General features: G+C 30.8%; 1 protein-coding gene across 1 annotated transcript; it reads left to right on the forward strand.

The window, feature by feature from the left end:
* The first annotated feature begins 8,657 nt into the window (after positions 1-8,657).
* Positions 8,658-10,128, forward strand: LOC113874836 (dof zinc finger protein DOF5.6-like). Its single transcript, XM_027513050.1, has 2 exons — positions 8,658-8,711; positions 9,208-10,128. Exons 1-2 carry the CDS (start codon positions 8,658-8,660, stop codon positions 10,126-10,128), a joined length of 975 nt encoding a protein of 324 aa, XP_027368851.1.
* The last annotated feature ends 2,450 nt before the right edge of the window (positions 10,129-12,578 follow it).

Below are 12,578 nucleotides of genomic sequence, written 5' to 3' on the forward strand. Positions count from 1 at the left end.
ACACATGGGAAGCGCTGATAAACATTCATATTATTGCCATACTTGGAATTTCAAGAACCGGCTTTCTACTCGTCAATTTACGATTTTGTCCATGCATACGTGGATCCTTGGGCATTAAGGCAAAGGTCAAATTTTGCAACCTCTTTTGTTACTTGTGCCGCACTGTTTCTTATTCTCATTCTTTTTTCATTTTTTTATTTTATGCCTAATATACCATGCCATTTGTGTGTGCTGACCGGGCGTTTCCCGTCACTGTTGATTATCATGAATGCAATATCTGTACTCTTTTCCATCCCTTTCTTAATGCTTCCAACTTGTATCTCTCGTGTTCATGCCCTGTGATTTGGTTGGTATAGATCAGAAATTTCGAGTTCTCACTTCAGGATAATCACCACTCCTTTGTTTCATTTGTTTCAAGTGATTAGTTATAATAACAATTATCTTAAAAGAAAAAAGAGGGTATATCACAAATTTCTTTTCTTTTTTTAAATAGAGGGATCATTATTTTTATTTTTTTTGAGAAAATAGATATAATTTAATAAATATGCATTCGTTACATAATTCTGAAACCTCAAAGTATAAGTAGTGGCGCTAATTTTGACACACTTGAATGGAAATCATGGTTTAGGAAAGAAAGAGATCCCACAAAAAGAAAACACATTTCTCAATAATTTCTCACCTTTAGGAACAATGAAACAGAAAAAACAGGAAAAAAAAAAAAGGGATTGATTCCCTACATTAATTTCTTCTACTAGAATATCAATGAAACAGTGTGAGGGGGAGAAGCTTTCTTGCAACGACAAAAATATCCAATTTTTATTTAACTCTACTTTCAAGTTAAGGTATAATTACAATATATATAAAATTAAAAACTAAACAAAGATATTTTTTATTGGTTTTAATTTTTTGAATAAGTTCTTCATCAACGTATAAGTTTAGATCTTTGACTCTCAAATATTTCAAACTTGTTCCACCAAAATTAAAAACAATTGCTATTAATTATCCAAACCTAAGGAGGCTTAGCCCAATAGTTAGAGCCTTAGAGGTAAAGTAATGGTTGAAAAATCTGCCCTACCCTTAACTTGAACTACGATCTTATACATTAGAGGTGCAATAATGGTTGAAAAATCTGCCCTACCTTTTACGTGAACTACTTTGATACATGATTTATCTTGCTTCTGTCCACCATTGACAACAACACATTACAAGATCATCAATACAATCCACGTTCTCCATCTATGTCGCTGACGAATGAGTGGGTGGTGTGTGTTAACAATTATTAAGGACCCTCAAGCCTACTACCAAGTCTTTCATCCAGGGCCTAACTTCACATTTGGTGATAATAACTAGGTTGATCTGAGAAGGTAATTTTTTTTTAATAAATATAAAATTAATGTATTAATCATAAAACTAGGCATGCTATAACGTCGTGCAGATAACTAGTATCACTCATATCATTTGATCTTAGTTTCCAATGGAACAGTATTATTACTTTCAGATCTATTAAGCGAAACAACCGGACATAGATCATCGATAAAACAAAACCCAGAGGAAAGGGAAAAACGTTGAGTTAATCAGTTCATTGGGTTTTTGCTTTTTCTTTTATATATATATTTAGGATATCTTTATTTTGTCCACTATTATTGTACTTGTTTCTGTCTTCTTTATAATAAAATTTCTTTTATTTTTTATTTTTTAAAAACTCTGCCTGCTCTATTTAATTAGGTACAGGCTTACTTGGTTTGGCGCAATACTTATTCTGCAAGGTTTGAAGGATTTTGACAAAGTTGTCACAAGTTATGCCTTTGCACTAAATAAGGAATCTATTCTATGGTTTTAGCGAAGAAACCCAATTGTTTGATAACTCTTTTGTAGCCTTTCATTTTCTAAACTTAAGTATTTGGTTAGTTGCTTAATGCGATCCAAGAGTATCTGCCTTTTTGATATATATAAATTACAATGGCATCTTATTCACCTAAAATTATATTATTGATTTTCCCTTTCTTAATTACTTAATTAACTAAGTTTCATTTAACCTCTACCAGTCCCTTTTCCTTCCCCCCAGAATAAAGGGATAAGAACCCGTAAAGTAAAACAAGAAAAGGTTTCTGGGTTGTCATATTGTGTGAAGAGAGTAAAGAGTATCCATCACGTGAAGGTTTATGGTTAAGAAATGAATAAGAGTAGGCTGAAGCTCAAGCTCCAATGTTAGTCAATGGAGAGAATGTCAACAACTTAAGCATTTACTTGGTTGAAGATTGTTTCTCTTTTCAAGATTCAAACACCTTAAGTTTTAAAGAGAAGACTTATCTTAACCTATTCTTTTGTTTTATTGTTAGGATTTGAAAGTAATATTGGCTATATGCTCAATTTTACTATTCGTTAAAGTTGAAACTTTGTTTTCTTTTCATTACTTGGTCAATGAATTTCTATCGTCATAAAAGAAATTGAGGAACAGCAAGAACGGGCAATGATAATTCCAACAATTTCAGGGACATCTTTTGGTAGATTTATTTTTAATTATTGGGAATACGGACAAAGCATGTATACAAATTTTAAAAAAAATATAATTACATTTTATTTTATATCTAATACGATTTTAATTTTGAAATATTAACCTTTTTTTTTGTCAATAATATTCAAATATTAACTGAGGAATCGATTGTGGGTGTCCAAATGTTATGCAAACAAAACACGTTATTGAGTTTTTTCTTAGCCCAATAACTCCACTAGGCCCAAAAGTAAGAGGCGGGTTTTTGTTGAGCCATCCAGAGAAAGCAGTCCGAAATAGATCCATCATTTAATTTGTAGACCCCTTTTTTCTATTGGACTGATGAGGAATTAGTACTATAAGCATTAGCCTTTTTGTAATGTTAGTGAATCCCAAATTTTAAAGAAAAAATTTCTAATAAGATCAACATTTTTGTATTAAATTAGATTATATTTATTTAATAATGACTTATTTCATCCATTTTCGCCCTCAAAGAAGAAAGATACTTGTGTAGGCACTATTAACGTAAGTTATGTAGACAAAAAGTCAATAAACAACAAACACGGTGTCATTTTATATTAATCATCATATATGTCACGTAATAGTGTGTCTATTTTCAATTCATGTAAAAATTATCTACACACGTATTTCTTTCTTTTTTTTTTCCTTTCAAATTATAGCTTTAATTATTTTTAAATTTTTTATGTGCTTAAATTATTTTTGTCTCAAATATTTTTATTGTTAATTTAATTTTTTAATTTATTAGATTTTATATTTTATCCTAAATTTAAACTACATACTTTTGAATTAAATATATTTTTTAATTCATTTAAAAATAGTTTATTTATAATTTTAAATTTACTTAAATTTTAAAAAATACCCATGTAATACAGATACTCACTATCAAAAAAAGAAAATAGTGTGTGTTGTCTTAAGCTTTAGGTATATTGGGTATAAATGACCAAAATTAGTTGTAGATTATTAAATCTCATTTTATTTAATATTTAATAAATTTTATTTACTAGCTAAAAAATAAAATAAAGCTTAAAATTAATTTATATTAAAATTTGACATTAAAACTTTATATTATATATATATATATAATATGCATGTTTATTAATTTGCACAGTATAAGATTTAATTAATTTCATTTTATTTTATGTCTTTTTCAAAGAATATATATGAACTATAATTTATTATTATTTTACTTTCTTTAAACATAAAGGTGTATTTTAAGTATTGTTTTAAAATAAAATTTATTTTAAAAAACGAGTCATAAACATGTTAAATAACAAACAAGAAAGTAAAATTTTTAAGTACTTTCTTATTTCACTTATGTGTCCTACACTTACTACATGTCCTAGTTAGTTAAGTCTTTATACGCTATCCTATTTTTCCCCTTTAACTAATCTTTAGTAATGTTAGAAGTATGAATTAAACAACACATAACCATTACCTTGATATTAATGTATCATCTAGATTCAGCTTCATTTTCACATTTTAAAGCTTCTGCAAACAAGTTTTGTTTAATGATTATTTAAGGTAATGATTTTTTCACGCGCAACATTGTTTCGATCTTCCTTTCTAACAACTAGGAAGGCACAGCTTGAGCTTTATAACACAGAGTATTGTTTGATTTTAGAATATTTTTATTTTTATTTTTAATTACAGGAATGCTAGCTACCTTATTTCTATTTTTTTATTTATAAAAAATTGTATAAAAACCAGAAGAAATTCAATAATAAAATTATTTTTACTGTTTTTCATAAAAATCTTTACAAATAAAAACCAAAGTTATTTTCTCAAACTAAATAACTTTTGCATTGACTTTTTTTTTTAAATTCAAATTTTACATATTGAGCTGAACTCAACTTAACCACAGGCTCCTTTTTGTTTGTAGCGTTATAACCAAAAATTAAACCATAACTTAAAAGGTCCTGACTCGTGAAAATAATGAGATAAGGGAAAGTATTTGATGAACATATAGAAGAAGGTGGGTCCTTAAAGGATTGAACCAGGGAGCAAAATAGCAGAAACACCAATCATGATTCATGGCTGAGCTATATGGGTAGGTAGATTTCAAATGAGGGGACAAAAGGCAACAACCAACATGACACATAAGGCTAAAATAGAATATAGTGGTGTGCTGGATAAAGATCCTGTCCAGTGTCCATCCACTGCCCCATAGATTCGTTCATCTATAAAAAAACAAAATTCTACTTCCAACTCACAATTTATCTCAGATGTTATCATTCCCCTTTAGTTTTAGTTTACTCATTTCCCTGCGCCGCAGTCACCATTGGCACTTGCCAGTGTCGCGCATGCGCATGCAATCATATAAATATAACGTACATGAATTTTATTTGCATATAAATAAGTTATACACTATAATTAAGCACTTGAATTTAAAGAGCTAGATACGTGATCTCTTTACATGCATAACATATATGGTTAGATTATTAATTTGGATTTGATTATAGATGTTGATTTGCATTGGTGCTTCACTCTTTTGCTTTGGAGTTCACACTAGCCCTAAAGATGTATTGCTATTATGTGGCTGTGGGATCGGGAGCTATATAAGGTGCTATAAAGTGTGCTTGGGGATTTTTTTTTAATTGGTTTTGTTTGCATCATATTGCTATTCATGTTAGGATGCATGGAAAACTTTAGGATGGATTAAAAAGAACTCTCATGGTGGGGGCACATCCTTTGGATTTGAACCACAGAACCAAATTGACTGCACCCATTACGAGGGATAAGCATTCGAATTTTTGACCAAAATCATACCGCGGACCACACATATGGCATATAGCTTATTAACCTATTGGAAGGATAATAATAATATTTAATGAAATGACACCTAGTTTTACAAATTTCTCATAATCTTAATCTAAACTGTGGGATCAAGGTGTTATCAAAGTACTTATATTTCAAAATCAGTGAGGAATTTATGAGGATAAACTGTTTAAATATCATTGCTTTTACGTTCACCAAACAAAAACATCATTACTCTACTGTCGTGTTGCTCTAAGGAAAAAGTTTGATGACTAAAAGTCTCTGGAAGCTCTTTTTTATTTTGTATAATATTTTTAAGATATGTATATTAAAAAAATTACAAATAAGTAAAAAACAATTTAATCGGTCATGACTGAACTTCTGACAAATGTCTTATGGGTGTAGCCAACGAGTGTACGTAAGATATTAAGAAATACTAATTGTTATTTATCATCAATTAATTTTAATTTCCTAACAATATTAAATATCTTTAATTTGTATTTTTATACAATAAAGAATTTTTTAATAAAAAATATTTGTTTCGTAACCAGTAATTTTTAGAATACCAACTAATTAATACTATCTTGTGTTTTGAATATCATTATTTCGGATGGTTTCTGATTTTTATTTTATTTTTATCTGCACACGCCTTCTTTCCATGCACGAAACTGTGGCTCACAGGACAAATTAAAATTTGCCGATAATTAAAATGGCAAAAAGTGAGTGGTATACACATACTTTAATAATTAATACCATATATATTATTAACCAAAAGAAAATCGGGTGAAAAAGATGAAGAGGAAGAGAACGAGTATCTAATTCTACCATTCTAGAGGCAAAAAATGAAATAAAATCAACCTAGAAAATCCCAGCTTTGAATTTTTTGATAAAAAATTATACTTTTAAACTTGAGGGGGGATCGATCGACTTGGCCTTTTATGAGGTTTCATTTAATTTTTCAGGAAAAGAAGGAAGAAAAAGAAATAAGAAACGAAGCAAAATATGCATTTGGAGCGATAAAGATATATTTGGCTTGAGAACGAAGGCTGTTGGGCAATTTTAAAGTTTTCCTCTACATATCCCAAAAGGAAATACTTATGGTCGATTTACGTGATAATTTACAGATATAACTACTAATGGACAAATAGTCCATACATTCACATTAAAAAGCCAAGAACACGTACTAAAGCATTATTGAATCTGTAATCTTACGTACAGAAACCTTTAGCTACGGACATGTCATGATCAACTGAAATAATAATTTATGACAAAAAAAAAGTCCTTTTCTGGTAAGTCCAAAGAAAACTTATACAACTTTGTCTCTTTTACTGCTTTAGCTGTCGTAAGAATATGATATCATTGGGTAATGGTAGGTATTTATTTATCTTTTCTTCGCATTTTCTTTACATTTTTATAAGATAATGAAACAAAAATTAATATTCTAATACAATTTTCTTTATTTTTGTTTTTCAAACAAATAAAGTATAAACACGGCATAATTATTGGTTTTACATAATTAATGTTTATTAGCTCTGCACGTTGCATAAAAATTTATATTTAAGAGTTGAGACTTGTGGTGCATGAAATTAGATCTCCGAATTCTATTGAATACTTGCGCATCACTTCAATATCATTGCTCACTCGAGTAGTTGAAACTATATTATTGGAACACTCCACGACGCAAAAGCTAGAATACACAGATCAAGAAGCAATGATAGCATGCTTATGATTGAAAGAATAATAATCCGTCAATCCATCTTTGTGCTCAAGCAGACAGAAAATTAAGGATTACCCAAAGAAAGTTGAAAGACAATATCTTCATGATATATATAATATACACCCTGATCTAAAGAAAACCTAGCAATGCATTCAGGTGTACGAGGGTAACATGGGCAACCTCTCACTTTATTCACCCGACATAGCATGTACTTTGGGTTCGGGGTCCCCTGTAGAGTGGCTTGTGTTCCTCTCACACCAATTATCTACTCGTTAGTGGACAAAGCTACAACCTTCCTCGTTGCTCTTTCAGGTGTCAACACTTCGGACATAAGTTTGTCAGTTTATTCCACAAAACCCGCCTAGTCGAGGAACATCTCCTTTGATGTTTGAAATTAACGCTAGTTAATCAATTTGAAACATGATGCAATTATTAAACAGGAGATCATATTATATTATTAGCATGAGATTGAGAATGGGTATTATTTAAAATAATAATAATTGCTTTTATTTTAATTTCTTTTAGAATACATGCATTCACCAAATACAATCTTATTTGAACCAGATAAGGTCATTACAGTAAATGTAAAATTACTTGAACTAGACTCAAATGTAAAATTATAAATTAAGTTGAAACAGTTTTGAATGTATTTAGTGTTAGAAAGTTCTTGTTGAAAATAAATAAATAAATAAATAAATTTATAAATTAAAAATAAACTAAATGCACATTTGTTATGATGATTATTGTCCTAAGGAAGACCATTGGAGTGAGAAAGAAAATTAAAATGGAACGAGAACAGGGAGAAATTAGAGAGGGACGTGAGGAGCATGGAGGGAGAGTGGGAATATATGCCTTGCTTGTGGGAGGAGGGAGAGTGGGTCCAGTGGGTTTAGGGGCCCACAATTAGAGTGCTCTTTCGGTATGCGTTCTTTATCGAGGACCCAAATATTCTCAGCTTCTGTCACTTCATTCAGACAGGACTATGGTGGGACGTGTGTATCTTGCCCCTATCCTATGCCTCCCATTCACAATTATCTTCTAATCTCCCAATTCATCCCATTCCCACACCAACCTTCACTTGTTATTCACTTTCCTAGTGATCCGATATTTTAATTTCAATTTAATTAATTTATAAATACTCTAATACTATCAACACTTTCTCATTTATTTATTTTTCTCTTTTTATATTATATTATATTATTTGTTATATTTGTTTATTTTTCTCTCATTAAACTTAGACACCTTTATTAAACATTTTTCTTTTATTAATGTATGGTCAAGATGAGATAAGGCGTGGGGTCAGCATAGGGAGACAGGTTAAGGGCCCACTTGTTTTCTGTCACCGACGGGGTTTATGAGTACAATATGTCAGCTCATTCCCCTCACCTTTTTCTTCCTTCTTATTCACTGTCCCGTCCCATGTAACATTCACATTGTCACATAATTCACATTCCTCTTCATTCCCTTACATTCCTCACTCAACACTTTCCGCTCTTCACCTACACTTCCTAGCTAACCCTCTTCTTTCTCTGCTCACACTGATCATCATAATACATTACTACCACTGGGAGCACTTAAGAGAAACAAAGGAGGTAAACAAACTTCTCCTAGCTATTACTGTTAAGGAGACTTCTATTGTTCTTATTTCTCCCGGCTGGTGGAATTTTCTTGTGAATGGGTTTTTCCTCTCTCCACGTCTGCATGGAACCATCAGACCACTGGCTGCAGGTATGCCGTGCATATATGAAAATACTTTCACTGTTTGCTTCTACTTTTCATACTTGTGAGAAGCATGTTTTGATGTTGATATGATTTCTGTACAAGTTGATTTAATTTGATTGGGGTGATGATGAGTTTAAACTCCCATTAAGTCCTCATATATACTTCATACAAAGTGATAAAATATTATCGGGGATGAAAACAACGGTTTTACAGTATAGTGTTTATATTAAAAAGTAAGCTGCTGTATGTATCAAACAAGAAGTAGAAGCATAATAATCTCTCGTCGCACTATGCAGCATATTTCTTTATTATTTTTGACGGAAGAATGTGTTGTTACATAAAAGGGGGAAATGACAAAAAAAAAACAAAGACAAGGAAAAGAAAGGAGGAGGATTAGCGGAAGAATATAAGAAAATGACACAATCTAAAATGACAAAAATTTGACAGTACGTAACATATTTTCATATTCACTAATTGTGGCTTCTTTATGTAAATTTGTCAGGGCACAAGTCACGAGGAGTGTGGGATGGATTCTTCTTCACCATCTGGTGACATGCTTCAGTGTTCAAGGCCAATGACTGAGAGGAGGCTAAGACCCCCGCAAGAGCATGCCCTCAAGTGCCCCAGGTGTGAATCAACCCACACCAAGTTCTGCTACTACAACAACTATAGTCTTTCCCAGCCAAGGTACTTCTGCAAGACTTGTAGGAGGTACTGGACCAAAGGAGGCACTCTTAGGAACATTCCTGTGGGTGGTGGTTGCAGAAAGAACAAGAAAGTTTCTACTAAGAAACCGAATGATCACCAAACAGCTATTAATCAAAATCAAACACAGTATGGAGCCTCTTATCATCATAATCCCAAAGATCTCCAACTTTCCTTCCCAGATGTGCAATTTTCCCACCTCAACAATTTACTTGGGACTAATGCCGGGGCACTAGGAAACCCTAATTTTATGGAAAACAAGTATAACATTGGCATTATCGAGAACCCCAGGCCTATTGATTTCATGGAAAGCAATGGTATGATTAGGAGTTCTACAAGGAATTTTGACTTTCTTGAAAACAGTGATGTGGGTGGGGGTGGTGGTGTTGAGCTTGGTGATATGAGTGGTTACAATGGATTGCCATTAAATTATCAAGGTCTTTGCTCCCCGGCATTTGGGGGCATGTCCCTTGATGGAAGCATTAGCAATGTTGGAAGTTATATAATGGACTACTCCTGCCAGCGACTTATGTTGCCCTATGATGGAGGTGACAACCACGATGGTTCAATTGATGTGAAGCCAAACCCTAAGCTATTGTCTCTTGAATGGCAAGATCAAGGTTGCTCTGACGCTGAAAAAGTGTCACAGCTTGGATATCTTAATTGTTCAGGATCATGGACCGGTTATGGACCTTCCACAACAAACCCTTTGGTCTAGAACTAATAATGTGACTCATGATATATGATCAACGATAATGAGCTCTCTCTGGGGTTGGGTAATGAGTTTGATGAGCTAATCAATCTAGTTCCTATCTTATATAAATTTATTATATTATCATGCATAAATCCTTTTTGATGGATTAATTTCTTTGGCAGAATAGTAGTAGGTGTTTCTTTCTGCCAAGCTGGTCTTCTGTTACTATTGACTTAACAAAAAGAGCGTGAATGAGAAGCTTCAGTGTCCAAATTGACTGCCTCGGTGTGTTGCCTTTTGATTTATGTATTATTGTCTTTGTATGCGCAGCAGATCTCTGAAAGCTTTAGGATTTGTTGTAACATCGAGGATGATATGGGTAGTTCTTTTCATGTTGAAGCAAATGCGCAGTAGAACATTATTATATTTATTTCTATGTTTGTAGGGTTATTATGTGTCCTTAACTATTAAATATTAATGCATTATCGCTCCTTCTTGTGAGACATTTGAGTAATATTATTTTTCATGGGACCAAAACTTTTCGTGGGTGGAATTTCAGTTATCCAAAGATTGAATAGCAAATATATAATTAGTATTTTCATAAATATGGCATTTCAAGGTAAAACGACCGAACAACAATTTAAATTGAAGGACGTCATTAGTACAATTCTTTTGAATAATTTTTTTAATATCTCTTACTAAAGTTGATGTTATTTTTTATTCATTATTTTCATATATATATATATATATATATATATATATATAGGTTCTGCAACAAATTAATTTCCTTAAATAAGTTTAAAATTTTGACTCGGATTAATCAAAGTTACAAAATGCAGAGGTTTCCCTCTCTTGCCCTCCAACAGCCTGGTTTATAACTCTCTTCTCGGAAAATGGTAGGGATATACAAAAAATTTAGATTTAATAATTCAATTCATAACTAAAATAAATTGAATTTAATAATCTGATTTTTTTTTAAAATAAGACATTCAATCCATTTTTTTTGGATTAAAATAAATTTTAGATTTCATATAATAAAACCGGTTTTTATGCTCTGCGGTTAATTCCTACAATCGTTCTTATGCAAGTTTTACTACACCCAAATATTCCAACACCCTTACGCAAGCCTCAAGCTTGCGCTCAAACATATGCTTTATATTTTGTTAAATTTTACTACTTGCGGTCACTATTATAATATATATATATATATATATATATATATATATAATATAATATAATATAATATTTTTAATATATTAATTTAGAATTTATATTAAATAAAATAAAAGTATAAATATTATGCATATATATATATATATTTATAAATTTTGCTATGCTAAAAAAATATATTATAAAATTCAGTTTTAAACTAGATTTAAATTTTAAAATTAGTTTTAATCCAAATTTTAGAAAAGCAATATAGATTAGTTTAAAATTTAATCTACATAATTAGATTTAAAATAGATTTAGATTGGATTTATACAAATCTAATCCATGTTTACTCTTAGAAAATGGTTTCCTGCATTCCAAAAATCAACAGCTCCTCTCTTATAGACTACGGTTACGTATTTGAAGTTTGTCACTTGTTTCACAATTTTTATAATTCATATTTTATGGTAAAATAATTTGTAAAGTTATAAATAACCCAGCTCTCTTTAATACTTGCCGTACCAAGCTTATGCAGAGAGGATAATAAATGAACTATTTTGTTAAATATTAAGGTTATCAAAGCATAACAAGTAATTCACCAAAATATCAGTAAACATTTTTTTTTTTAAATAATGTGTGCATAACTTTTTTTTTTTTTTGTAAAATTAAAAGGATGTAATATGTTTTTAATTGTTGTAAATATAGTTAACTTTGATTTTAACAAATTTTTTTGTTAGTTTTAGTCTTTATATATAAAATAAAAAAATGACCTTATCATTTCTCATTGGTTACATGTCAAACATTTAAATTTATCATGTGTCACCATATAATAATTGTTAATGTAGCGTAGTTAGATGCGCGCGCGCATATATATATATATATATATGCGTGCAAAAAATATATATAAACTAACATGAAAATAGTTTTTAAATATTTTTTGTATAAATTTTTAATCAAAATTAAAGTTTCACTTAAAAAAATAATATAAAAAATACAAAAAAAAAAAACTACAGCTAAATTGTCATTGAAAAATCTACCGTTGCCAACTTTAAGGACTGCTATAGGTAAAAAGATAATTGATTTTTGGGCGAAAATAGGTTGGGTTATTAAATACTAGTGGGACAGCTAAAGGTAGCCCAAGAAGTAATCAGAAACCTGAATCATGAGTAAATGGTTGGCGTGGGATGTCAAAGAAAACTTGGTGGTACAATGTCAAGCTCAGCATGGAAATGATAAGGTCAACCGGGGGATCTAACGTTGCTTTAGAATTTAATCTATCTCCTCATCATTGAGATGGATGCTACTATTGATTTTAATTTATTTTT

The sequence above is a fragment of the Abrus precatorius genome, unplaced genomic scaffold (assembly GCF_003935025.1).
Source record: "Abrus precatorius isolate BTA unplaced genomic scaffold, Abrus_2018 Scaffold8, whole genome shotgun sequence".
NCBI classification, from domain to species: Eukaryota; Viridiplantae; Streptophyta; class Magnoliopsida; order Fabales; family Fabaceae; genus Abrus; species Abrus precatorius.

What these genes read in the sequence shown, in the direction of transcription:
- LOC113874836 (XM_027513050.1), top strand. Translation starts at nt 8,658, where the DNA reads ATGGGTTTTTCCTCTCTCCACGTCTGCATGGAACCATCAGACCACTGG. An exon ending in CATCAGACCACTGGCTGCAG is followed by an intron (nt 8,712 to 9,207) that starts GTATGCCGTGCA and finishes TAAATTTGTCAG; the next exon opens with GGCACAAGTCACGAGGAGTG.